The sequence below is a fragment of the Phocoena sinus genome, chromosome 16 (assembly GCF_008692025.1).
Source record: "Phocoena sinus isolate mPhoSin1 chromosome 16, mPhoSin1.pri, whole genome shotgun sequence".
Lineage (NCBI taxonomy): Eukaryota > Metazoa > Chordata > Mammalia > Artiodactyla > Phocoenidae > Phocoena > Phocoena sinus.
In genome coordinates, this window is record NC_045778.1 from 46,041,471 (window position 1) to 46,068,534 (window position 27,064).

The 27,064-nt window shown below is 37.9% G+C and overlaps 2 protein-coding genes across 3 annotated transcripts in view; one reads left to right on the plus strand and one right to left on the minus strand.

Moving 5' to 3' along the window:
• Nucleotides 1-27,064, minus strand: part of PRKG1 (protein kinase cGMP-dependent 1) — a 1,343,672-nt gene that overhangs the window by 1,313,982 nt on the left and 2,626 nt on the right. The gene's annotated exons all lie outside the window — the stretch shown is intronic.
• The window catches only part of A1CF (APOBEC1 complementation factor), an 80,375-nt gene continuing 55,071 nt past the window's right edge, over nucleotides 1,761-27,064 (plus strand). The window contains exons 1-2 of one of the 2 annotated variants that reach the window (XM_032607773.1): nucleotides 1,761-1,852; nucleotides 26,514-26,657. In XM_032607773.1, the coding sequence (XP_032463664.1) occupies nucleotides 26,559-26,657 (99 nt within the window). In that variant the 5' untranslated portion in view covers nucleotides 1,761-1,852; nucleotides 26,514-26,558. Of the gene's footprint in view, nucleotides 1,853-26,513; nucleotides 26,658-27,064 lie in introns of those variants that run through there. The other variant, XM_032607774.1, reaches the window with a different exon arrangement.

The window sequence follows — 27,064 nt, forward strand, 5'->3', positions numbered from 1 at the left end:
TCCTTGTCATTGCCACACATGTGGCTTAGAAAATAAGAAAACTTTCCAGCAATATCTTAACAATACCACCAAATCCATTACTGCCTTTGGCGCTTATGAATAATATATGAATTGTCTTACCTGAATTGTCAGATCTAAGGGCTATTTTAACTTATTTCCAAACATTTTGGTTTAACGTGATTATAATCCTGCCCTGTTAAAGCCAGGACAGCTCAAATAGGAAACCGATATATTTTTAAATAACCGGTTAACATAATGCCTTCTTTTACCATCGTATTTTGCTGTTCCACTAGATACCCTCAAAACCCTGGCTTTTTTTTGCTTCATCTCTACTACTCGCCATCCAGGCATCTACCATACCAAACAACTAACCATAATCCTCCCAAGACTGACAGTCTTACAATATCAACAGTTCTCTGCAGGACCAGATGAACTCAAGGAAAGAATTCCCCACACGTTGGGGACCCAAACGAGCCCAGACTGAGCTTTCACTAGGAAAACCAATAAAACTGCTTGGTGAGGGGGGTCCACTCCCAAGGAGGTTGTAGAGGGATGCGTCCCTCAGAGAGCTGTCTAGCTGGGAGGGGTATGATGCTTCCCTCAGGTCTCACTCCAGGGGCAAAATTTCAGGGCAAAACAATTGTCCTGGGAGTGTTTTTGTTAAACCTTGTCAGGCCTTGCTTTGGAAAAAGCTTAGGTAAATCAAGCCTTCCTTGTGTTTGAGAACTGAAAACTGTGGGCAGAACTAGCATTCTGACAGTATACTTTATTTTCCCAGATGTGCGCAGTTGACTTATCTTCCTCTATGTCCATATTATGGAACGATTGTTTGTAAAAACAAACAAACAAACAAACAAAAAGCACAGAATGAACAAGTACTTCTGTTAATAGTTGGTTCCTAGAAAATCAGACTCCTCTTATTAGAACTGAAGCCAAGTGTGCCCTTTAATTTTAGCGTGGGGACCTGTAGTTTATAAACCCTTACAATTTGCTCAAAATTAGGAGAATTTTAGTTCTTTTTTTTTTTTTTTTTAAGTGGGCTTTATGACCCTTAGAAATTTCCTCTATAGACTGGAGCTCTTCTCGGAGAACTGAGAATGTAGAGTTTATATCTTTGGAAATAACATTTTCCTATTCTTCAAGAAATGAACAAGTAATGAACAATAGCTTTGGCTCTCATATAACCTCAGTACATGGCTGATTATTATGGCTCCCGCTTAAAATCTGAATGAGCAGCCTGTATAAAAAGAAGCGTGCTTTCCCCAACCTGAGCTGACCCTATTTATTTGGTTATATAAATGCTTTTTGTATTTTATTTTGGTAAGCCTGCATTTATTTACATACTTGACCTAAAACTCCACACTTTATTCCATGTAGTACACTGACATAGGAAGTGTGGAGGGAAAAAAAAGGAAACATTCTCCTAAATTACAATAGGGTTAATATCATTTTGGCATAGCAGAAAACAAGGGAGCCAATATAAAGAAAAGCTTAGTTACCCAAATTGCAGTGAGTTCTACTTTTTAAAATATATATCACTTAAAACGGCATCAAGATAATATGCACATTAATGATTCTTAATGCAAAATCCATTTTAATATGCTAAACAAATGACAACAGTAGTTTTGTAGATTCTGCTTGGGTTGTAGTGACCCAATTATCTGGTCAAAGGGCTGCATGGATGCAAGAGACAGGGTGAGTTAAAGTTTAACTCCCAGGAATTGTAAACCAAACCTAAAGCCACTGAACCTTTGGAGTTTGATATGATGATTAGAGCATACCCAGAGTGACACGTTGAGTTCGCCATAATCAAGGAAACCTTTTCCGGGTGGGGATCTCTGAAATCACTCAGGTATTGTCCATGTGTTTTGCTTTTTCTATTTCAACTGTGTGAAACTGTGCGGTGTGGATCAGTGGGAATGCAGTGAAAACAGTTTTTATCCTCTTCCACTATAGAGCTGAATTCAGAGATTTTTCTAGTCTGTTTTTATACTAATGAAGCCACCTGACAACAAAAGAAAATTAGAATGATCGTATAATGTCAAAATGAGATGGCAGCTGTTTTTGCTCCTTGATTTAATCAATTTCTGAGGGTTAAAAAAATGTAGATTTATCACTTTGGGTATAAGAGTAAGGCTAATGTTTCTGAGAAATGTATTTAGCAATAGCCAGACAGCTGGGAGAGTTGTGGTTGACTGACTGTCCTGGTCCTCAGATCCCAGGAAGCGTAAAAGTATAATTAAGAAGAGAAATAGTATTAACAGCACTGACAGATTCTGAGTTCTCTGTATAGGTCATAATTTCTACCATACTTTAGACTTCACATATTCAATTATCTTCTTTCCTCTCCTCCTTTATCCTGCACCACCACCGAACACACACACACACACACACACACACACACACACACACACACAGTCATGAACAATGATTGGTTTGAGTATATTAAATCTCAACCTTGAGCTGGCGAATTATTAGATCTTTTCCTTTCAGGATGGTTTGGGCAACTGTGCTGCAGTGTATATATTTCACATGATCATTTTGTTCACTCCAACAAGATGATTCACAATCAGACTATAATGGTATTTTACCTAAAAAAAAAGAAATCAATCAGGGCGCTTACCAGGAGTATCCCACTCCTCCCAGAAATCTCTTAAATACTCTGACTGTGATAGTTTTGTTCTATGATTACCGAAGTAAGTTCCAAGGAGAATGGGTTCCCAAACAAGTTTCTTTACCATGGGACTTCTTAGATGTGTACTGTGTATCTCCAAGAAGATGACTAACACACGATCATTCGTGCATTGGGCAGGATTGGTGTTCTGCAAAACGTGCATTGGCAAATTTAACTCTAGTTGTACACAGTTTAAGATCATCAAAGATGTGGCGGTCTGGTCTGAAACATTCTTTTTTATTAATATGTGCTGAGATGCATATAGTAGGAGCATAATAGGTCTGGAAACAAAAGTGAAATCACTAACTTGTCAAACCACTGAGGCCTTCCCCTGCTAAACACAGGTAATAGGCAATGACTTACAGGTTCATTTTTAAGGGCAATATTTTCTGGAATAGTATTGATACTGCCCATTTGTGACAGTTCTCATATTTTACTATTTATAAATACAATTTATTATTTATCAAGTGTAAGGGAAGGAGAAAGATAGTTGTCAAGAAAAAAGAAATTAGTTGTTATGGGAAAACATAAAATGACATAGTGGATATGAAAACACTGAATATTTGGTTATTATTTCCAATTGGGCTAATACCAAGTTGCTTTTGTGTCTTTTCAAATATAGCATTTCCTACACTGTATTCAGTGGACGTTAATATATGTGGCTCAGAAAGAGGGATTCTATTGTCCAGTAAGTTGAGGAAATGGTGGTTGGACAAGTTAAAGCAGGTCTTGTTACTACATGAGTATTTTGAATAATAATAATAACAGACGTTTATGACGCATATTGCCAAGTGCACTTCTAAGCGCTTTCCATGCGTTTATCTCAAGTTATTCTTAGAAGAGTCATATAAGGTAGATACTATTATAACATTTTTCAAAACGAGAAAACTGAGGCACAATAAGTTACCTAATGGGCTGAACATCACCCAGTTAGGAGGTGGTGGAGCCAAGTTCCCCAGCCAAGTGGTCTGACTCCAGAGCCCAAGCATAGAACCATGAGACCGTCCTCACAATGACTGGAGATCTACTCTGTGTGTAAATACATTCATTCATCTTGAATACCTAGGAGAGCAAGCAATGTTCTGTTTCCTAAGCTTAATTTACAACAGAACATCTTCTTTCAGTAACATTTATTAACATCTCTCAGAAATGGTATTCCTCAGACTACAGATTAAGACAGAACAAGTCATTTTTATAGCCCGTGTCCAGCCTTCGTAACAACCAGAATTGACTGAAACCGTCACTACTGAAATCATCACGATTGAAAACCTCTTAGGTACCTGAGAGTCTAACCATCTTTCGTCAGACAGGACCATGCCTATCTTAGAGACTTCCCAAATTAATTATAGACAGAACACTGGACTTTTCTCCTGACAGAGCTGGGCTGGACTGCTTGTTCACAAACTCCCTAGGTTTGTGACCCTGGGCATGATACTCAGCTTCCCTAAATCTTGGATTCCTCAAAGGTAAAATGGGGGCAAAATCTGTCCTGCAGAATTTAGTAAAGATTAAATGAGATGATAAAGCAAAATAGTTAAGCACAGTCCCTGGTACACAGGAGGAATTCAGCAAAACTCTCTTCCCTTTCCATTTCCCTGTTGGTAAAAACCTCCAGAAAAGTCTCCTAAAACTTTCCAAACTTACCTATTAGCTCCTCTTTGTCAAAACAATGCTACTATCGTTTAAATAAAAAGCTGTATGTAAACAATGAAGTTTTTTGATGAGTCACAAAGTGAAACCCCATTCCATTTATTCAGAAAATAAGACAACTTATCATTCTCTTTTATTCTAAAAAAAAGAATTTTTTCACTGAAACCCACAGGACACCCTGTCACAGTGTGTGTTCATTTCATCACACAGCCAGTTGATATTAAAAATCTGTTTCAATAACTATCTTTTAAAATACTGTCATCCTACAGAAACCTGGGCAGTATGGGTAGTACGCTGGGTACTATTGCACAATGGTTTTCATTACCTTATGTGTCTCTAAATGACTCAATAAGTTCAAACAAGATGGTATTGATCCACAGAGGATAAACACCATTTTATCTTATTCATGGAAACAGTAACCAGGCTCTTCTAAAGTGCAGTCGTAACAGTCCAAACTCCCCCAGGGAAAGCATCTAGAAAAGGAGCAGCACGACTACAGTGACATTCTGTATTAGAAATCTAAATCCCATCTGCTCCTTGGCCTGATAAAGTAAAATCCAGGCAGTAATTAACAAATATTTACTGCTGATTCGATCAGAAAAGCTGGTTTATCTCTTTATTCCATCAAACCTAACCCAACTAGGTTATCAGCATTAAGAACTATTTCAAATTTTTATTTTAATAAATTAGAATTTTGTGATGAATATTTTTGATGGATCCAAATGAAAAATTAAAATATTTCTCTTTGTTAAAATAGTTGTCTTGGGCTTCCCTGGTGGCGCAGTGGTTGAGAGTCCGCCTGCCGATGCAGGGGACACGGGTTCGTGCCCCGGTCCGGGAAGTTCCCACATGCCGCGGAGCGGCTGGACCCGTGAGCCATGGCCGCTGAGCCTGCGTGTCCGGAGCCTGTGCTCCGCAACAGGAGAGGCCACAGCAGTGAGAGGCCTGCGTACCGCAAAAAAAAAAAAAAAAAAAATTGTCTTGACTAAAATATACTGGTATCTTAAGCTCTCAGATTTGATTTTCTTTTAAAGATATACACTAAGCTTGGTTTTTCCTTATTCGGATATATACGTGGAACTTTATATATGTAGGTATTACTGATCATACAGAAAACATTTTCCAGGTTTGCTTATTCCAATAGGACTCAGTTCGTGCTAATATTAAGAGGAAAGTAATAATAAGGATTAGGATAACTCTCTCTAGTTTGCAAGGTTATGTCCAGGGTTCTGCCCCAGTCAGTAATATGGCTAAAGAGAATTAGCATATGACAATTTGGCCAGACAGAATGACTGAGCAAGCAAACCGGTTTGCAATTCTATCAAAATGCCTCCTTCAAGGACATAGCAATGTCTTCTCTTCCTCTAGCAGTCAAAAAATGACCATTGTTTTGGGATGCCCAGTGGACTTAACACTAGATTTACATAGCAAAATTAACTACCACGATACCTTATTTCTATAGAATATTCTAGTTTACAAAGCATTTTATACAGAAGAATTTAGGTTTCTTTAATGCCAGAGTTCTTCATAGTCAATTCAGTAATCCTAGTTTCTTCAAGGTAATTGTCATTATTCATCACTGAACGATGCTCTCACCTAGAGTTTATAAGCTTAGCTCCATGTATGTAGAAATAGTGCAGACTACGTAGGGAGCCTTCAACTACTGTCCTGGGCATTAACTGATTTTTTGATGAATTAAGAGGTTTGATGAAACTGTGAGGAAAGGACATAAGGATCCAGATGGAAGCTGAGAGAACAAGTCCCATGCAGGTCCCAGAAGAAAACAACCCTGAAAAGATTTAAACCAGTACAGATGCTGTAACTAAGATAGTGAAGAAAGCAAAGAAGGGAAGATTCTATAACATCTCCTAAAAAACTGACAGAGCACTGGCAGGGTATTAGGTATAAACGCAATTGATTTTCACTTCTATTAACCCATCTGTAGTATCCTTCTATCCAGCTTGTCTATTAGGTTTATATTTCGTGCTCAGGCTCAGCTGGGGCCTTCTGCATGAATTGGCTTAGCCTAAAACCTGTGCTTACTTGCAGTGGAAGTCAAAAATCAGAATCTGATACCATGGAGGAGAAAACTCTGTTGGCACATACAAATGCCCCCCTTAGGAACCCTCTTTCCAATCCTCTTTCCTGAAGAGCCCTAATGCTGCCTCACAATTCAGGCATTTACTACCAGCCAATGGACACTCTATGATGATGATAACAATGATATTAATAATAGCTCTTATATCCTTATATAGCTCCTGCCATATGCCAGACACATAAATTAACTCATTCAATCCTCTGGAATCTCCTGGAATCGGTACTGGTGCAATTCCATTTTTCCTGTAAAGACGTGACATCTCAGAGACATGAAAAAAATTGCCCAAGATCACACAGTTAATCAGTGGTAGAAACAAGAGTGAACTCCAGGAGTCTGGCACATAGACCCTGCAAACAGAGTAGAAATGGAACACTGAGAAGCGCTGAGTTTTGGAGTTAAAAGGAAACGTTGGGGTCCTTTGACAGAGAAAAAGCTATATGAGTGCCCCAAGGATAAAAGACACTTTTTATCAGGGTAAGAACCCATGTGCAGGACTCCACCCCTCAGGCAGGTCCTTTCCATTATACCACCTCCCACAGGACAGCATTTCTAATTCATCCTGATTCTCTATGCAAACTCTGAGACAGAGATTAATAGGACCTCCACGATTATGAGGAAATATTCCCTTCACTCTGAGTGCCACTCTCCCTGTTATGTTCAGATTCAGGGACTGACACAGTCCGAGACGCAGTTAAAGGAGACCTCTCTTGTGAACAGAGAGACTGCCAGGCCCAGGTCACAGAGGAAACATGCGCAGGCACAGGCCAGGAACACAGTGGCGTCACCTCTGAAAATACAAAGTAATTGTCCTGAATGACTTGGCTGCCTTACACTCGAATTCTGTTAGTGTCTGAAAAGGACATAGCACCTCCCACCTGGAGGACACACCCTTCTCCCCAGGGAAAGGATAATTGGGTTGCTAGGCCTCTGAATGCTAAGGGAATCCCATATTTAAACTGACCTAATTTGGAACTTTAAATTGAAACCCAGATGCACCCAAATAGCAGCTCCACCAGCCTCAATAGAGTTCTTCATTTAGGATAAAAAGAGTATGTTTCCAGAAGTTCCTTTTTAAAATACAAATTAGTTGGAATACAGAGTGGGAGTGATCAAGGCGCTTTGAGGTGTTGACATACAGGAACACTGTAGCCTAAAATCACTTAGCATATTCACTAGTCTCATAAAGCCTTATGGAAATGGCACTTAGGATAGGTAAGTTTTGATGGTGGGGAAGAGAAGACGTAGAGGAGAGATGGCCCAGGGGGAAAGTGTCATGGGTAACCAGAGGATAATAGAAGGTATTTGAATGGCAGGTGTTGGCCTGATTTTTGAGAAAGAATTTACTTATTAAATAATTTTGACTTATTATTAAAGTCATTTGAGCATCACACTTAGCAGGTACTAATTCCTCCACGTGTCTCTCATTTCATAAGTTACTTAATACAACTGCATTACTTAAATTGGAATCAATCAGGGAATGCCATTATGTGGTCCCAGAGGGTAATAAAGATAAGAGAAAAAATTACAATGTCTAGAAACTCTTATTCTTATTTGCCTTTCAAAATAAGCCATAAGAGCAAATATTTACTATAATAATAATAATTCAGGTTATTACTTCCAATAATAATAATTCAGTATTTCAAAGTATTCCCCAAATTCCAATGAAACAAAGCTGATTCATGGTGCTGGAATGGCCAAGAGGGAGATGAATGCAATGTTAGAGCAGAAGGCTCTGGACCCAGAATGCCTGGGCTCAAATCCTAGTTTCACCACTTACTAGCCATGTGACCTTCAGCAAGGTAACTTCTCTGTGCCTATTTCCTCTGCTGTAAAATCAAGGTTGCTTTGAGATTAGATCAGAAATTACACATGAAGATCTTAGAACATTACCAAGTAAGTGTGCATAAACCCCAGCTACTGCAGCTGTAATTCTCATCTCATTTCTGTGTTGATTTCACAATGCTTTACTGGAGGAAAACGGTTAGAAGAGAGAGAGGCTATGAGGTCAACATGTAGAAAATGTATTTTAGCCTGGAAGTCAGTGGCTTAGAAATTAACTATCCCCACGACTGGCTTGCTGTGCAAATTGGGAACAATTTCTCCCGACTCTGTTGCAGTTTTCCCAAGGCAGAGATGTTCTCTATCATAGGCAGGGCCTCCTAATTCAGTCAGTATAGAGTGATTTAAAGGAACCTGGGTAATTAGCAAGAGAAGCAGACCAGAAATCTGGTCTGAAATCACCCCAGAGTACAAACTTCTCAGGCTCTGTTATTTTCACTGTTATGACCAAAAAAAAAAAAAAAAAAAAAAATCAAAGTATTCAAAGGCACAGTACTCTTTATTGAATAAAATAGCCACCTAATTGGGGACAGAAGGCGAAGAGGTAGAAGAGATAAAGAAAAACATTAGTGAGTGTCATGTACCAAGCTCCGTGCTGTGCACTTATCCAATCACTTTGAATCACTATAACAACCCTATAAGGCAGGCATCATTATCTCCAATTTTGAAATGAAGAAACTGGAAGCCAGTTATAAATAACTTAACCCAAGTTTGCAAAGTTCTTAAAGGATGGAACTCAATATTTGAACCTACGTCAGTATGACTTCGTGATTCCATGGTTTTTTGTTCATTATTGACTATGACACCCTTAGACTTGTGAACCAATAATGAACAACACAGTGCAAAATATTGTGTATTCTAATATCCTGTGGTGAAACTAGAAAATGAGGAAAAAGAGGACAAAGTCTAGAGTAGTCAGAGGATATAAAATGTCCATTCTGCTTAGCAAATATGTATGAAATGCCAACTAACACGAGGCTAAGGGCTAAGAAGATGAGTGTTATGTCCTTGGTGAGTGTATGGCCCTCCCTCTCTTTATCCTACCTTCATTCCTCAATGAATGAATGAGGAACGAATGTATGTTCTGTCCTCCTTTTTCTTTTCCATCTGTCTCTAAACTAATCTTTCTGCCTTTAAGCTGCTCTCAACAAAACTCACGAGTTATCTTTCTAAAGTACACAGGGTCCTAGAATGCTTCCATGCCGTTCCCAGTGACTTCATAATACAACGCGAACGCTCTATCATGCCAATATTGATTTAATTCTCGCCTACCTTACCAGCTTTATCTTCTGTCACTCTCGCTCCCTCCCTCGAGAAACCCCCTCCCAACTGGAATTCAACATTCTAATCATACTCAGCTTCTCAACCATCCATATTATTTTCACTTACACCTCTGTCCCCTAGAGTCCCTTTCTTCTCCCTTCTAACTCCTAGCCATCCTTCAAACTGGCCTGAGTGGAGGGAATGTATTCACTGGAAATTAATATGCAGTACAACATTGGAGAAGTTTGGTAATAAGATAGAAAAATTGACATTAGTTCATAGAGTTATATGAGGCCATTGGAATTATCTTAGTTGAAGAGTAATATAAAATGGATATTTAAGAAAATCAACCAGTGTTGTACAGATGACATTAGAGTTAGAAAAGACTAGAGGCTGAATTACAGTGATGATCTAGGTATTAAATGATGGCTGCAGAGATGATAATTAATGGCAGTGGGAATTCAAAAGAAAGCAAAGTATCAGAACTCAGTGGCTGACCAGAAATAAGGAGGCAAGGATTTAATAAGGGCAGTTTATACCAACGCATGTAAGTTAGCACAAAATCAGAATTTATATAATCTTTTTTTTTCACTGTGATTGAAATGTATTCTTTTGTTTATATATACATTTGAGCTGATTTTATTTTTGCAACCAAAAAATACTGCATTGACACAATTTAACCATTGACATACACTAGGATCTTTTCTTTCATCTTCAAATGTTGTCTAGCTGACTCTTGTCCTTGAAGCAAATTGTCCAATTTTGAGAGGTAGAACTATAAATCTAAGTAGTTGTATGTGTGGTCAGACTGCCGGGAATTTGTATGAGTAGATTTCATAGATGTTTCAGGAGGTACAGGCTGTTTTTCTTGCCCCCTCCCTTTATTTTCTGACACTGAGTCTTGGAAGTTTCTGGCTTTTCAGTGGAAAAAAAACCTGAATCGTGGAAACAAACACTTCAAATTATTCATTCATCAAGCTTCGCACAATCTGGTCTTTAATCTTTCACTTTTTCTAAGCGCATCAGGTTGGGAGCAGCCATATGGTTGTAACGCTGGGAGGGCTGGGGAAGACTAGATGTGAGGCCAGGGCAGAATTGGGGGTTGCTGACAAAGAGCAGGGAGAAGAGGATCTGGATTTCTTTCAGAAGCCTGAATCTTTGGAGGGCAGTCTGCGATCGGGGATGAGAGACGGATGCTGCAAATTGGTCAGCTTGGGTTTGACTAGCTAAGTAGAGGACATGAAGAACACATGGCCAGAGCCCTGTGCTACTCATCCCGGTGAGATACAACTGTGGGCAAGTCAGCGCCCTGAAATTCTTACTACGGGAAACTGTCACCTGCCACTCTGTGAGAATTACAATTGCAGGCAATTCATAAAACACCGAGGGACTTCCCTGGTGGTGCAGTGGTCAAGAAGCCTCCTGCCAGTGGAGGGGACACGGGTTCGTACCTGGTCCGGGAAGATCCCACATGCCACGAAGCAACAAAGCCCATGCACCACAACTGCTGAGCCTGTGCTTCAGAGCCCGCGAGCACCAACTACTGAGCCCCCGGGCCACAACCACTGAAGCCTGCATGCCTAGAGCCCGTGCTGCACAACAAGAGAAGCCACCGCAATGAGAAGCACGTGCACCGCAACGAAGAGTAGCCCCTGCTCGTTGCATCTAGAGAAAGCCTGTGTGTAGCAACGAAAACCCAACACAGCCAAAAGAAAAAACGGTACATTTTTCAGAAAAAGAAAACACCGAGCAGAGCCATTTGCTACATCTCTTATCAAGGTATATCAGATGGCAAGTCACCCTTACTCAGTGACCTAGTTATAGAATATCCATATAATTTTTTTTTAAGGGAAACTTAAGGCTGTCCTTTATTGAAAGAGTCAGATTGCCTCAGGGCCATTGTACTACAGAGCTTTAGATCGTTGGAATTTGTAAGCTTCACTCCAGGATTGAATGTATTCCATTAGTCAGTGATTGGCAGCCTTGGTGAACATTGAGTTTTCAACTTAATTTTTCCAAATTGGTCTGAAGAAACCAGATGCAGGAACTAAGTTCAAAAGGACAATCTCAACGAGAATAAAGAGAGACATGATAACACCAGACCTCACTAGCTCATCAGGTCTCTGTAATCAGCCACACAAATAATTGGTCCCAGGACTATTGGATAAACATCTGCTTTTAAGCTGAAGGATATCTACATTGTATGCTGTGATTACCACCATACCAATTTGTAAGTCAACTTAGAAATTCAACACACATGCAAAGAAATTCTACTCTTCTTGTTTGGTTATACGATTCTAGAATTTCTAAACTCTGCCAGTTTTCTTTCCCAGGGATCTTTAAGAAAGTCAGGCATGGGGTCAGAGTTGGGCATTATTATTGAGAGAAGATAACACAATAGCCACCTGTACCCTGATCTTACATGTGCTAGAACAATGACAACACCAAAACCATGTATGTATACGTATTAGCCATGGTTCTCCAGATAAACAGAACCAATATTCCAATTGGAATCCTAACTGGCTAATACATATACCTACATGGTTTTAGTGTTGTCATTGTTCTTGTATCTGTAAGATACATATAAATCTATTTATCTATCAATAGATAAGAGGTTTATTATAAGGAATTGGCTCATCTGATTATGGAGGCTGACAAGTCCCAAGATCTGCAGTTGGCAATCTGGAGACCCAGGAGAGCCAACATGTAGTTCTTGTCTGAAAGCCAGAAGGCTTCCCAAGAAAAGCCAATGTTTCAGTTCAACTCTGAATGCAGGAAGAGACTGATGTCCTAGCTCAAGCACTCAGGCAGGGCAGAGTTCTCCCTCTCTTTTTTTTTTTTTTTTTTTGTAATAAACTGGGTGTTTTCTCTTATTTAGCCTTTTTATTCTATTCAGACCTTCGGTTGATTAGGTGAGGCCCACCCACATTAGGAAGAGCAATCTGCTTTACTCAGTCTATCAATTCAAACATTCATATCATTCAGAAATACCCTCAAAGACACACCCAGAATAATGCTTGGCCAAATGTCTGGGCACTCTGTGACCCAGTCAAGTTGATACATAAGATTAACCATCACAGTATAACCTTAAGGGAATAGAAAGCACCTCATGTTGTCTGGTCTTAAGGATGTCCATTCCTTCTCCATTACCCCCTCCTTCATCCAACACATGCACAGTTTCCATCTGCTGTTAAAATTTTCCAAAATCTTTTTTGGATTAAAAAAACTGCTATTCATCTCTCAATATTCAATGTTGTCAAGTACAGGTCACTTATGAGGATCTCTGGTTCAGAGTTTCTGATATTCTTATCCAAGTTGAGCAGAAGCTGGAGGATTTGTAAGGGAGTGGTGGTGTCAGAACCAGCTACAAAAGGAAACTTCTTGTGTGATGTTGTGCTGTCAACACTGGCCACCAGGAGTTTATTCACCCTTATGTATACATACACATTCATAGCCACACATGTGCTTGTGCATTCCTACATATGTACAACCACACACAACCTGATGGTGCAGGCATAAACTCATCTCAGCCAGGGAGAGTGTGAAAATAAGGATGGGGACTCTAGGCACATGGAAAATGGGAAACAAGAACAAAGGAACCTAAGAAGTAAGAAGTAACTGGTGTATCTGGGAGACCTGATGGGCTTGAGCGCAGAATAGCTCTAGACTTGGATTGAGAGATAGTCAGAAAAGTAGAGTTAGGACCAGATCATGGTGGATACTGGACGCCAGGCTAAGGGGTTGGACTGTTTCTTTATAGTTAATTATGAGACCAATGAAGAATATTAGAAGGGACATTTTAGGGAGACTGATCTTGCAGGGGTAGGCAGTAACTAGGGGTAGTAAGCAGTGAAGTTTCATTCTACTTTGGCTGAGTTAAGTCTAGTAATGGAAGAGAGGGTGGAGGATGAGGATAGGAGTAAGAAGAGCAACAAGTAAGGATACATATGTACAGGAGCAGGAAAATGTCAAGATCCAGACTTCATGAGGAGCCTGTGCTGGAGGTGGTTCTGGATAAAGAGGCTATAAGGACCTCAGCTGTAGGTATTCATGGATCTGCTAAGGTGCTTCACTGTTAACTTGACTCAACTACTTCCTACATCTGCTCCTCTCTCTTCTAAAAGCCATCCTTACTTTCTACTCTCTATCCTTTCTCTACCTCACAGCTTTTGCTTCCTCTCCATATATAGAGCCACGACATAGAGTTTTATGCATACAGTGGTAATATGAATACCTTATCGGTTGGTCCTCATGGAAATGGAGTTGATTATGAATCACTTAGGCAAGAATCTAGGAAGAATGTGATTTTTTTGGTATTTCAAGGGCATTATTTGTAAATACCGGCAATTATGAAAACATCTATTCATTAAGTGATGAACAGTAGACAGGACAATTATTAGAGACAATTTTGAATTATTCTTTCTCCTGTAATCTAGTCTTTCTTTTATAGACTTTTTCTTTTTTTTTTAGTAATTTTTTAAGATGTGTCTGTCCCAACTATTTGGCAGGTGGAATAAATTACTCTCCATATTTCATTTTGTTTGACATTTAACGTGCAAAGACTGATTTTTAACATGCATAGGTTCAGAAGTTCTAACCTCAGCTGCGTTTTATCACCTGAGGAGGTTTTAAACCATACAATTTCCTGGGCTCCACTCCAGACCAGTTGGGGTGGTAAGGGTGATGCCCAAGAGGTGGTAAGGGAGATACCACCTCTAGGGGTGGTAAGGGTGATGCCACCTCTAGGGGTGGTAAGGGTGATGCCCAAGTACAGGTGATTACAACATGAGGCCAGGTTGGGAGTCTGTTCTTTCTCCATAGTTTCTGCTAAAATTTAGAAACACCTGCAGTTAAATCTTGAAGTCCTATTTTGACAAGACATGCATAGGTTAACACTTCCTCTCCTGTCTTTCCTTGTGTAATTTATAGTTTCAAGCTAAATTCCAGGGATTTAAAGGCTCTTTGTTGATATTTAAAGGGCATTTGAAGCAAATAAATGGTGAAATGTCTTTTGAAGCCAATAAAATACACCTCTGTAATATCTACTTAATGGGAATATGTTAAAGAGCAGGAGGTGTTTCCACTGGACCATAAATTATGCAATGTTAAACAGATTTTTTAAATGAAAATAAAAACTTCTGACCATTTGAAATCACTTTTTTCTCAAAACAAGAAGGATTTCCAGATGTCAGGACTGTTTTGCAGTAATGATGATCTGTGGGCCAGATGAATGTGCTTAACTTTCCCAAGAGTTTGGGTAACATTTTCTTTTCAAAAGAGATTGTGTGTGACTCCTGATTTTTAATTATTTTTTAAAAAATGTTGGGAAGTCATGTCTTCTCATCCCCTGAATGTTCATAATGCCCTGATTTAGTACAGGTGTAATTATATACACAAAGAAATGTATAAATATTGCAATCCAATCATTTGTCTATTATACCTCTGCTTGTTCTTTTTCTCTGATAAATTCTAAGTTGGTAGCCCCAATAGTATTTTCTTCTCTGGTATAGTTTTATTTTTGTCTATAGATATTTTTACTGTGGTACAATTTCCCCAGTATCTTAGGATGTGCTATTTTAAGTTACTCTATTTAGGACTTGGAATGACTCCAAGTAAGATGGTATATGGATTTAAACATCAACAAACAGTAATCAAAATATCAGCTTTTTACATCTTTGAAAAAATAGCATTTAGAAAGTTTGTCTGTCAGCATTGCTTCTCTACAACTGTTAATAACTTGTCTTAAAAACATGGTGTACCTTCCAGATAGAATCAGCAACTTTTTTACCCAGGGGTGTCACCAAAGGAGCAGGAGAGAGAACAAAGTACAGGATTAAAGAATGCAAGGGAGTAAGAAACAGGTAGACAGCTACTTAGAGACAGGTAGACAGCTACTTAGATTCAAATCACAGTTGTGTCACTTATTACCTAAAGTAACCTTGGGCTCATTAATTTCTCTAACTTGGTTTATTACCTATATCAGAGGAATGACAATACCTACCCCATTAAGTTTTTATAAGGATTAAATGAATTACATTTTACGTTTTTAGAACATAGCCAATAGTAATCATTCAGTTAATGTCAGCTATGTTTATTGTTTGTATTATTTGAAATCTGTTCTAATATTGCCCCATAACAGGCAAAACCAAGTATCTTGGTTTAATTTTTGTTTTTTTCTGACCACTAAATGACCATATTTAAATAAGTTTATAAACTATTTTTTTCTGTGAATTTACTGCTTATGTCCTTTGCTCTTTGTCCACTGACTTCTGAGCCCCTTTACTATTGATTTTAAAGTACTCTTTGTATATTGCAGATATTATTCTCTGTATATTATGTAAGTAGCAATCATTTCTTCTAGTCTGTGGCTTCCTTTTAACTTTATGTTGTCATTACAGATATTTGTAATTTTTATGTAGTCACATCTGTTAGTCTTTTCAATCCTGGCTTTTGGTATGCTTGGTTAGGAAGACTTCCTGCATTACAAGATTATAAAAATGTCACTCCCATATTTTCTTCTAGCAGTTATACAATGTTGTTGAAAGGTTATTTCTTAATTCACTTAGAATTTTGGTATGTGTTGTGAGATGGTATGCCAACTTTATCTTTCTTCTCAAATTTTCTATGATCTCCCTATGATTGCACCTATTGGCAGTTCCAATATAAACACAATTATGGGTCTAGACTTTTTTTCCATTCCATTAATCTATTTGTCTATTCCTGTGCCTATTATATTTATTTTATTAAAGTATAATTCATCTACAACACTATGTTAATTCCATGTACACTACATAGTAATTCCATATTTCTATATATTACCAAATGATCACCACTGCCTGTTTTAATTTTAACTTTTGATTAGGCTAGTTCCAAATAACTCTATACTTTCAATGCATGTTGTGATATGTATTGCCGTTTTCCCTGCAGATGAACTTCAGAATCAGTTTGTCAAATTTCAAAATAATTTAATTGGAAATTAAATTGGTATTGCCCTAGATTAATAATTTTGGAAGAATTATCTTATAATAATAAGACCTCTATTTACCCAGGCTTTTAGATCTTCCAGTAGAATTTTATCATTTTCTTCATATAGATTTTGGATATTTCACATTGTTTGTTATTTTATATATTTTGTTTATATTGTTCAGATTCTCATTTCATTATTTTCTGCTTAAATACGGAACATTTTTATAAGTGTCCTCGTAGTATTCTTTTATTAGTTCTAATAGTTTTATATAGTTGATTTACTTCTTTTGACTGAGAATGAATGATTGCAGTGTTTCACTATTTAGTGTGAGGTTTGCTACATGTCTCTGATAGATACTGTATCATTTAAGAATTACTATTGTATTACTAACTTACTAAGAGTTTCTTTTCTTAAATCGCTAGTGGGTGTTGAATTTACATTTACTGGATGATGATGTTTTTTTCTTCTTCATCAATGAAGTGAATTAAACTAATAGAATCCCTGATGTTGAATACTCTTTGTAGTCTTGTAGTAAACCCATCGTGTTTTTTGTATATTAGTCTTTTGATATTTTGCTGTATGCAGTTCATATCTATATTTGTGATACTGATCTATAGTCCTTCTGTTTTGTGATATATTTGTCTGGCTTTGTATCAGAGATATGCTAACTTTGTCAATAATTCATAAGTTTTTGTTATTATTCTATGCTTCAAAAGCTTTCTATAATAAAAATATATTTCTTAAATGAGTCTGTAAAACTCGTTTAAGAAAACTTAAAGTTATAAAACTTGCCTAATAAAGCCATTTGGACATGTGTTATTTGGGAGGAATACAATGAATTTTTCAATACAGTTTACAGTTATTGGTATATGCAAATTTTTACTTACCCTTGAAGCAATTTTGAAAATTCACAGTTTTCTAGGTAATTGGTTACTGCATCTAATTTTTCAATTTATTGATAAAAACATAGTCTTTAAAAGTCTCTTGACGTGTGGTTATATTCATTTTCCCTTTGTTTTTAAAATAGGCTTTCTTCTTTTTACCTTGTCAAGATTGCCAGAGGTGTGCTAATTTACCCATCTCTTCAATCAGCTCTTACATGTATTTTTCAAGTCTACAGATTTTTGTGTTTTATTAATTTACTTTTATCTTTAATTCCTTCTGATTTCTTTTAGTCTCTTTTGCTTTTTCCTAGCCTCCTTAGTCAAATGATTATCGCTTATTAGAAAAATGCTGAAGAGAAACAGTTTCCTAAGAATTTAATCTTGACCACATCTCATAGTTTTGATGACTTGCTTACACTGACAATTCATTTGTTAATATAATTTAACTTTTAAAACTAGAGTAAGAGCTGCATATTACAGACAGCTAAAAATAGCAAGAATGATAAAAATAATTTTTTAATGCACCAAAGAAGATAGAACGAGTTAGCCTTTTATAATCACTCTGATGAATATAAAACTTAACACAAATGAAATCAGACTATACATTGTTTTGTAATCTGCCTTTTTTTACTTGATTATATTTTACAAATATCTGCTTAAATAACATGTTCTACTAGAACATCAGTTTTATTAGCTGTACAGTACCACTGCTTATTAATATATTTCATCATCGGATATTTAGATTGTGTCTAATTTTTATTACAAAATTAACATGCTCTATGAGACACCACACACACACACACACACACACACACACACACACACTGAGGACTTTAAAGATTTTTCCTACTGAGAAATGAAAACAAATGAAATAACTGGATTATTAAAACAATATGAAAGAAATCAAGATAATACATTCAAAACTGCACTTTTCTTCACCCCAGACAGTTCCTAGAAAGGAGAATAACCACTCAGAGAGCCATAGATGGTGGTTAAAAAGTCAACCAAAGCAGCAGATAAGGAACAAAGAAGGAATGTTTACTGGGTATCTTCTGTATGTCAAGCATGGTTCATGGATGCATGGCCAAATAAACAGCTATAACATTAATTCAACTTCCAAAATGAGCTTAAGACTGATTGTAAACATTTTTCCAAAGAGAATATTAGAGCTAATTTACATTTTTTATCAAGTAACACAAAGTAATTTTTACTTAGCCTCATTAGGCAAATGTGTAAACTTTGGTCATAATCCTTCACAAACCATTTCAACACAATTTGGAACTCCTTTGGTGTAAAATTCCCAGGAGATACTAGAAGGCTGAAATTCATGATAAAATCACTTGTACAACTTGCATGTTGCATTAAGAGTTATGTCCAGCCTACATCATGCAATATCTGTATACAATAAGACACTGGGGAAAGACTGGATTGGGTTTGGAGAGGTCCGGAAGGCAAGTGAAGCTACCATCAATTTGAAATGCACCCGGCACATTGCTAGTACAGGCCCTCTGCAATCACAAAGGACACCTCTCCTCTGTTTACCAAGTCAGAAATAGGCTTACTTCCCATTCAATTTCCTTATCCATCCTCTTTGGAAAAAGACCAACTAAGATAGAAATGATAATATTAACAAAACTACTCCATTTCCTAACTCTAAATTGTTAGTACAATGGCTGGCATTGTATGCCTGTAATATATTAAACATTTTAAGATATTAAACATTTATTGACCTTTTTGTTAAAGTTGAGGATAATTACTTCATTTAGTTTTTTACCAAGAAACCTTCTAACTTTAGTTGTCTGCCTTTATCCTTCATCTCCTTTTTGTTCTTCTCTGCCTATCATTCACAGCTACCATTTCAGCTTTTGCTTTTCTAAGTCATCCTTTCTTCACTCTTTAAGTGTGCTTTTCCATCGTGTACTTCTCTTACCTTTGTCTCATGTCTTGCCCAATTTACTATTTTGAGAGACTTTAAAAGCAAACAAACAAAAAACTTGTTTTCCCACTTTCTCTGTTTCCCTAGCTGCCAACTTATGTTCCACCAGGGCATTAATATCTTCCCACTTTGCCATAACTTCAGGCAAACCTAGAAAACAAATATCACCCCAAATTCTCTCACATTATCATATTTTTCCTTCCACAACTTGCTTCTGTATGTGAGCCCAATTTTTATGCATGCTTTTCTTTATAGATTAGGGTTATAATTTAAGAGCAGCATACAGTATCTTCCTGACAGCTCTAGATTCGGAAAAGTCATAATCTACCACCCTACCTGCTGCTCTCCTCCAGCTTCCTTCTTATTTTGTTCCCTGCCACCTTCCCCGAGCCAGGACACACTGGCACTGGAGGACATCAGGGTCAAGGGTCAGGAACAGCAGCTCTGATCTTGCCCAACAGTGAACTCTGGAAATTGCTACTGATCGGTATCAGCGAAGCGATGAGGTGAGATGTTCACTCCAGTCCACCTGAGATTTTAAGGAAGGCAGCAATCTTGAACCCCCAATAACTTCTAGGTTCTTTTTATCTTCATCAAATAGGCACTAACATTGCAAATACTACACCAGAAAGTCATTGAGAAGAAAAGTGAATCCAAACATCAACTCTATTTTTGAATCACTTTGCACTCAAAATTTTATTCTTACAAAATTTTACCCCCCCCAATACAATGACACATTCAAAAATGCAGAGAAACCATGCAAATCAATTTCTCACACAGAGCAAATTCATTCTAAGATAGAACTTTCAGGAAGCGACTGGAACAAGCATAATAATAAGTGTTAGGAAATTAGCCGCAGACTAATTTTACTTCTGATCCAGTGCAAGTCACTATCATTTATAAAATGCTGATCCAAAATCTTTGGGTTGTTCCATAAGTATTTACTGAGCAATTAGCATAATGTCAGGCTAAAACTCTCGGGTAAAGATGAGTACAACATAGTCCGTACATGCAGGACATTCACAGTTTAGTTAGGTAATAACTAAACTATAATAATTATAGTACCATCTGCAACAACCGAGGGATGTACAAGCTTTCTTGAGAGCATTAAGGAAGTGGCACCTAACATTACCCATAGATAGGATCAAAGGAAGCATCACAGAGCAGATAATATTTCAATCAAGTCTGGCAGGATCAACAGGGTCAGTGTAGGGAGACCAATGTGAGAAGAGAATTGTAGATAACAGAAGGGAAGAGAAGAGAAGGAAAGGGCATTTGAAGCAGAGAGCCCAGAAGTATAAGAAAACACGGGACCTCCCAGTGGCAGGGTATGTGAGTGACACTGGAAGTGGAGTCTGGGAGCTAGTCCTGAAGAGATGAGGTATGATGCTAAGGACTTGACTTTATCCTCCCAGCAAGTGGTTTTGCAATTCTACCCCTTGGAATTAGAGATTAATAATAATAATAATTAAATAATAAAACAGCTAACACTTCCTGGGCAGTTAGTAATCATCAGGATCCACTTTAAGTAAGAATACATTCAAAATACTTAATCCTTAAAAACAACCCTATGAAACAGGAGCTAATATTATCCTAAATTTTAAATGTTAGGAAACTGAGACTCAGTTTCCACTGAATGGAAGCAGAGGAACAAAAGAGGGGAGCATTTTTATACAGCAGGTTTGGTGGCGAGTACACAGTTGAACAAAGTATTACTTTGCTGAGAAAAAAGAGGATGGGAGACACTGAGGGCAGATTAGTGGAAGCTGGCAGAGCTGGAAGAGACCTCTCATTTTTTGCATTATTAGCTCCTCCCTCACTCATTTTCAGAATGAATAAGGAAGGAGGAGAAGGAAAGGAAATTACACAAGGAAGTGCTGTCATGTCCAGCAGGTCCTTTCTACAATCTCTTTGCTATTCCTCCCCTCCAACATGAGTGATTAGCAGTAAGTCAGGTGGGAGTACTTGCTGTATGCCGGACCTAACTAAACACTTGACAGGTATGTTCTCATTTCATCTTCACAACAGCAATGTCACAGCCTGCCTGTTACCCCAATTCACAAATGAGCAAACTGATGCTGGGGGGAGAGGAGTCCATGATTCTTTCCTATAATATTGCCTGTATTCTTTCTCCATCCAACTTTCTTTGCCCCTTTCTTCCCTCATCCATTCTCATCTAGATAACCATGCTGTTCCATGAACCTCTGGAATTTCTTACTGCACAATCTCTGAGAAGTTGGGGTGACTGCCTCTCCCTTTCTGCTTTTATATTTTACTTATCTATGCCTAACAATAGTCTAGCACTCACTACATTCCAGGAATTCTTCCAAAGCCCTTCCAATGTATTTACTCATGTAATACAATACCCCCAGAGAAATGTTACTGCTTCCTCAGTTAAAGATATTGAGTTACCAAGAGGTTAAGGAACTTTTCCAGGGCACAGAGTAAGAGGCAGAATGAGGATTTGAACTCAGGAGGTCTAGCTCTAGGGTCCGCATCCCTATTCAGGCTTCATCTTCCTTGACTTAGCAGGTCTTGGCACACCTGACCACGCACTTGATCTCAAAATCCTTTCTTTTTCTTGGCTTCCAATCCACCTCTCTCATTTGGCTTACCTCCTACCTACCCGGCTGCTTCCTCTCATTCCCCTTTGCTGATTCCTCCTCGTCCCTCCAACTTCCAAAAGTTAGAGTACCCCAAAGTAGGACCTATTTTCTATACTCCGTCCCTACTGATTTCATCCAATTTCACAGCTTAATCATCATCTCTACACAGAGAGCTGCCAAATTGATATCTCCTGTCTGTAAATCTCCCATAACATCCTGACTCAGATATCTAACTGTGCACTGAACCTCTTCCCGTGGCTGCCTAATGGGCATCTCGAAATCAATGTGCCTCCACCTGAGCTCCTGCTCTTCTTCCACAGACTCGTTATTCCTCATCTCAGTAAGCTGGCAACTCCATTCCTCTAGTTGCCCAGGCCAAGAAACGATGTCATCCTCAACTCCTCGTTTTTCTCTCTCACGAGGCATCCAACTCATCTGTAAAATCTATTCCAAGATTCGATCAATTTTCAGCACGCTCACTGTCACCACTCTAATCCAAGCCACTATTCTCTCGTACCCGGATGTCGCAGTGTTTCTAACTGGTCTCCCTGCTTCTCCCCTCGACCCCTCTAACCAGAGCAAGGCAAGTGAGGCACTGCCTCAAATGCAAAATGTAAGAGCCATCAAAAAACTCAGTAATTAAGACAAATGATATTTTAATGCAATTAAAAAAAATAAAAATGGAAAAACAAATCCATGATGAACAAAATGGCAAAATTCAAATAAAAACAGGATCAGAGTGACTGCCTGACCTCCCTTGCCTCACCTGAGCCCCAACGCTGCCTGACTCCCTTCAGTGTTTTCTCGACGGTTAGAGTGAGTCTGTTAAACATAAGTAAAATCTTCACATCTCAGGGCAAAAGCCAAGGTCCTTACCGTGACCTACAAGATCCTTCATGACCTGGTCCGCCATTATCTCCCTGACCCCAGTTCCCACTTCTCTCATTCACTCAGCTCCATCCTCTCCACATAGGCCACTGTTTCATCGACAAGCTCCCACCTCAGGGCCCTCCAACTTCTTGGAATGCTCTCCCCCAAATACATCCCTCATTTCACCCACGTTCCTTTCCAAATTCACTGTATCAGGACCACACTATCTAAAATTCCATCCTCCTCCCAACACATATACTTCATATTGCTCTTCCATTCTTTATTTTTTCTCCTCAGAAATTAACATAAGCACAGTGTATATTTTGCTCATTTATCTTGTTTACCGTCTCTCACAACCACTATAAAACTCCATGAGATTTTGCGCAGAGAGGAGTTTGTTTTGCTCTCTGATTCTCAGTGTCTCAAAAATTCTCGGATGATGGTAGGTACCCAGTAAACAAGTTTTGAATGAATAAGTAATACATGTTTATGAGTGCTTTCCTTTAGCTCCAACGGTCTTAATGCCTGCTATATATAGGTTTTGAATTCTATTGCCTCAATAAATTACACTGGGAGCTACTCTTCAAAATGCAGTAGCTCAGATCTGAAGAACCTGCAAGGTGTTAAATTAGAAAATGTATTGCAAAACGTTTCTTTCAAATTTGACCAAATTTTTAAACAAAAGTTTGACTTGCTTAAGAAAATATTTATCTTGGATTCGAGTTCACTCCTTAGATTAAGTCAATGTTGAAAGAGGGGGTTGTTTCTGAGAAATAAACATTGAAGATCAAGTGTCTCTTAAGGCAAATTCTGAATTTTGTTTCTATGTCCTGATTTCCAATGACTTGATTCTATGTTGAGATATTATACAGATTTTCTCAATGTCAGAGTGAACCTATGTGTGATCAAAAGAACCATTCTGATGTTAAAATAGTTTTAATCACCTTTATTAATATTAACCAAAAACTAAAGGCAGGTTTTACAAATAAAACTTGTCTCACCATGAATTGCTATCTCTTGATGGAGAAGATGAAGTTCAGCAAAGAGCAAACCTACAACTTGGCGAGAAGACAACAGACTTTGCCTTCCAACCTCGGTTAAGACATGCAAGACTAACCTCATCAGACCCCAGTCCATCCATGTAAGGCCTCACTGCTCTTACAGGTTAAATCCAGCACTGTGGGAGCATTTGAGAGTATCCTGATGAAAAAGGCAATTTTAGTAACATTTGAGAAAAGTGCATGAGTTAGAATTAGTCTTAAAGGCTAGTTTTTCTTTGTAAATCTTCAAAATTCCTTTTTTTAATTTATATTTTTTATCGAAGTATAGTTGATTTACAACTTAGTGTTAGTTTCAGGTGTACATCACAGTGAAGTGATTCATATGTATATATACACATACATACACACATATATATACATATATATATATATACAAAACTGAATATATATATATATTCTTATGCAGATTCTTTTCCCTTATAGGTTATTACAAAATACTGAGTATAGTTCCCTGCGCTATACAGTAGGTCCTTGTTGGTTATCTATTTTACATGTAATAATGTGTATATGTTAATCCCGACTCCTAATTTATCCCTCCCTCTTCTTTACCCTTTGGTAACCATAAGTTTGTTTCCTGTGTCTGTGGGTCTATTGCTGTTTTGTATATAATGTCATTTGCATCTTTTTTTTTTTAGATTCCACATATAAACACATCATATTCGTCTTTGTCTGGCTTACTTCACTTAGTATGGTAATCTCTAGGCCCACCCATGTTGCTGCAAGTGGCACAAAATGCCTTTGTAGTTTTATCTTTTAAAGAGGATTGTATTGTTTCATAGAGATTTCTATGACTGTACTCACAGGCAGTTTAGGATTAAAAACTGAATGTAGGTCTCGTTTATGCCTACCTTTAGTATCCATAGAAAGGGTACTTACACTATAAATGTGTCACTAAAGCTACACGTCCAATCTGAATCGCTACATATATATATCAAACCACCATAATCAGAAAATACTTTCCAATTTGTCTTAGTCAAGATAAAAGATTCAAACAAACAAACAAACAAAACACTGCCTTTTGCAAAGTAACAGACACAGAAGCTGGTGTATTAACTGAGTTAGCCAACTGTCCGTAAAACACAATGCCCTAAAGCTGGGCAGGGAGTGAAGCTGCCATATAGACAGCACTAACTAAATACTTCTTGAGAGAATGAATGATTGAAAACTGACTGATCTGGGTCAGAAGCAAGCAAGAATTATGAGAAAAGTCTAGGGCAAGAATGGCCATGCTTATGTACAGAACATGAAATTGTTTTATCCCTGTAACAGCTAATGATATTCTCGCTGGAATCTAGTTGTTTTTTTTAATTTGGTTTTCTAAATTATATTGAAAATATTACTTTCTAGATGATGCTTGTCTATTGTTTGGGAACTTTATTTTTAATTGATATAATTGCTTTACAATGTTGTGTTAGTTTCTGCTATATTATTCTATTACTTTCATAATAAATACTTTGAAGCTGCATTTTACTCGGATTATCTCGGCTTCACTTTTGTCACCCAATTGTTTACCCATTCCTTGTATTATTAATGGTACCTTTACCCTGAACCTTTACATGAAAACCAAGTGGTACAGGAAATCCAATGCATAGAACAGAAAAGTTCTTAAAGGGCCTATAGTGAAATACATTATATTTGCATGTGATTCAAATCAGTGTAAAAAAAAAGCTTCCTTTGTCTTGGTTGGCAGAGTGCATCAAGCAGAGAGAAATCCCAGCACGGAACCTTCACTGAGTCACTCCCACTCTATATCCAGTGGGTCAATGCACTCGCCTCTGTACATGGGAGCCTCCAGGGGCTCGCACCATCATAGCCTGGGACCTTCACCATGGACAAGTTCCTTGTGCTGGGAACCTGTGAATTTGAACAACCATCAGATTTGGAATGGAGTTCAAACCATGTTCCCTGATAGAAAGTATAGATAACGAAATGCTGAAGTTTCATATTCACATCTACATAGATCAACATGGACATATGTAAATTTTCCTAATTTCTTAGATTTTACAAAGGGCTTCATGTCCTTTTCTGAGTGGTCTATGCGATATACGATCCAGGTGTCAGTAGGCCCTTCCAACACCATTCAAAAGTATCCATTGTTCTTATTTTGTTAAAACCCATGTGACGTTTTTATTACAGAGTAGTTTGCATGATGACTTCTGTACATCTGATACCAGCACACTACTGATCTAGAATTTATCTTTGAAGAATAAGTAGATAAATGTCTCAGGTAACAGACAGAATAGATAATGAAGCTAAAACTTTCAGGATCTTCATACCATATCCTCGTCAATTTGATTTAGTAATGGTGCTTTCTTCCCACATCTGCAAGGACCATTCCTCATACTTTTAATTGGCAAGAATGAATTTGTTTTTGAGCATTTGGTGACATTCCTGAGATAATTGGACTGAGAACTACTGGTCTGCATTCTAAGTGGAAAAAGGACATTAATTCAGTGTTGACTTCTAAATTTCAACTATAATTGAACATTTTTTTTTAACTTTTTTAATGAGGATATTTAACTGCCCTGGTTTGTGGGTGTCTGTTAGTTGCTCTAACCTTAATGAGTAATTTATAGAGAATGTTTCCTAAAGATGTCCTACATGAAAAGGACAAGTTTGGACTTGGTAATAGTAATTTACTTATTTATCTTAAATTTGGTTTCAGTGAGCAACCCTAATTAACCTGATTTTTTGCTGATAATCACTCTCAATGGAATCAAATCACAAATCCGGGGATGGATTGAGCGGCACCCAGAAGGAAGCAGCCCTCCGCGCACTGGTCCAGCGCACAGGATATAGCTTGGTCCAGGTAGGAACTTCTTGTGCCATCTGCTGAAACTCACCACTGAATTCAGAGTGGTGGGAATATTAGCGATCCTAACATGCAAAATGTGATCGGTCAGTCGTATAACTCTTTAGTTGGACATTCCTTTCCAGGGGGGAAGGAAGTTGGATCATTTCAGTTTTGTAGGTGATCTTCCAGGTGATGTTCTTTCTACTCTGGGTTATCAACTCAATTTTGCCTTGCCATTTGGAAGCAGAACTAGTGTTAACGGTCATAAAGACTATCACAGTTTTGAAAGGCCAGTTTAGTATAAGAAAAGGCAGCTGGAATTCACCACCCAGAGCTTGTCAGTGAACGAGAACCCAGCTGGTGCTTCAAGAACCAGAAGAAAACAAACTATCCAGGAACTTGCCTTAGTGGTCTAGAGAGAT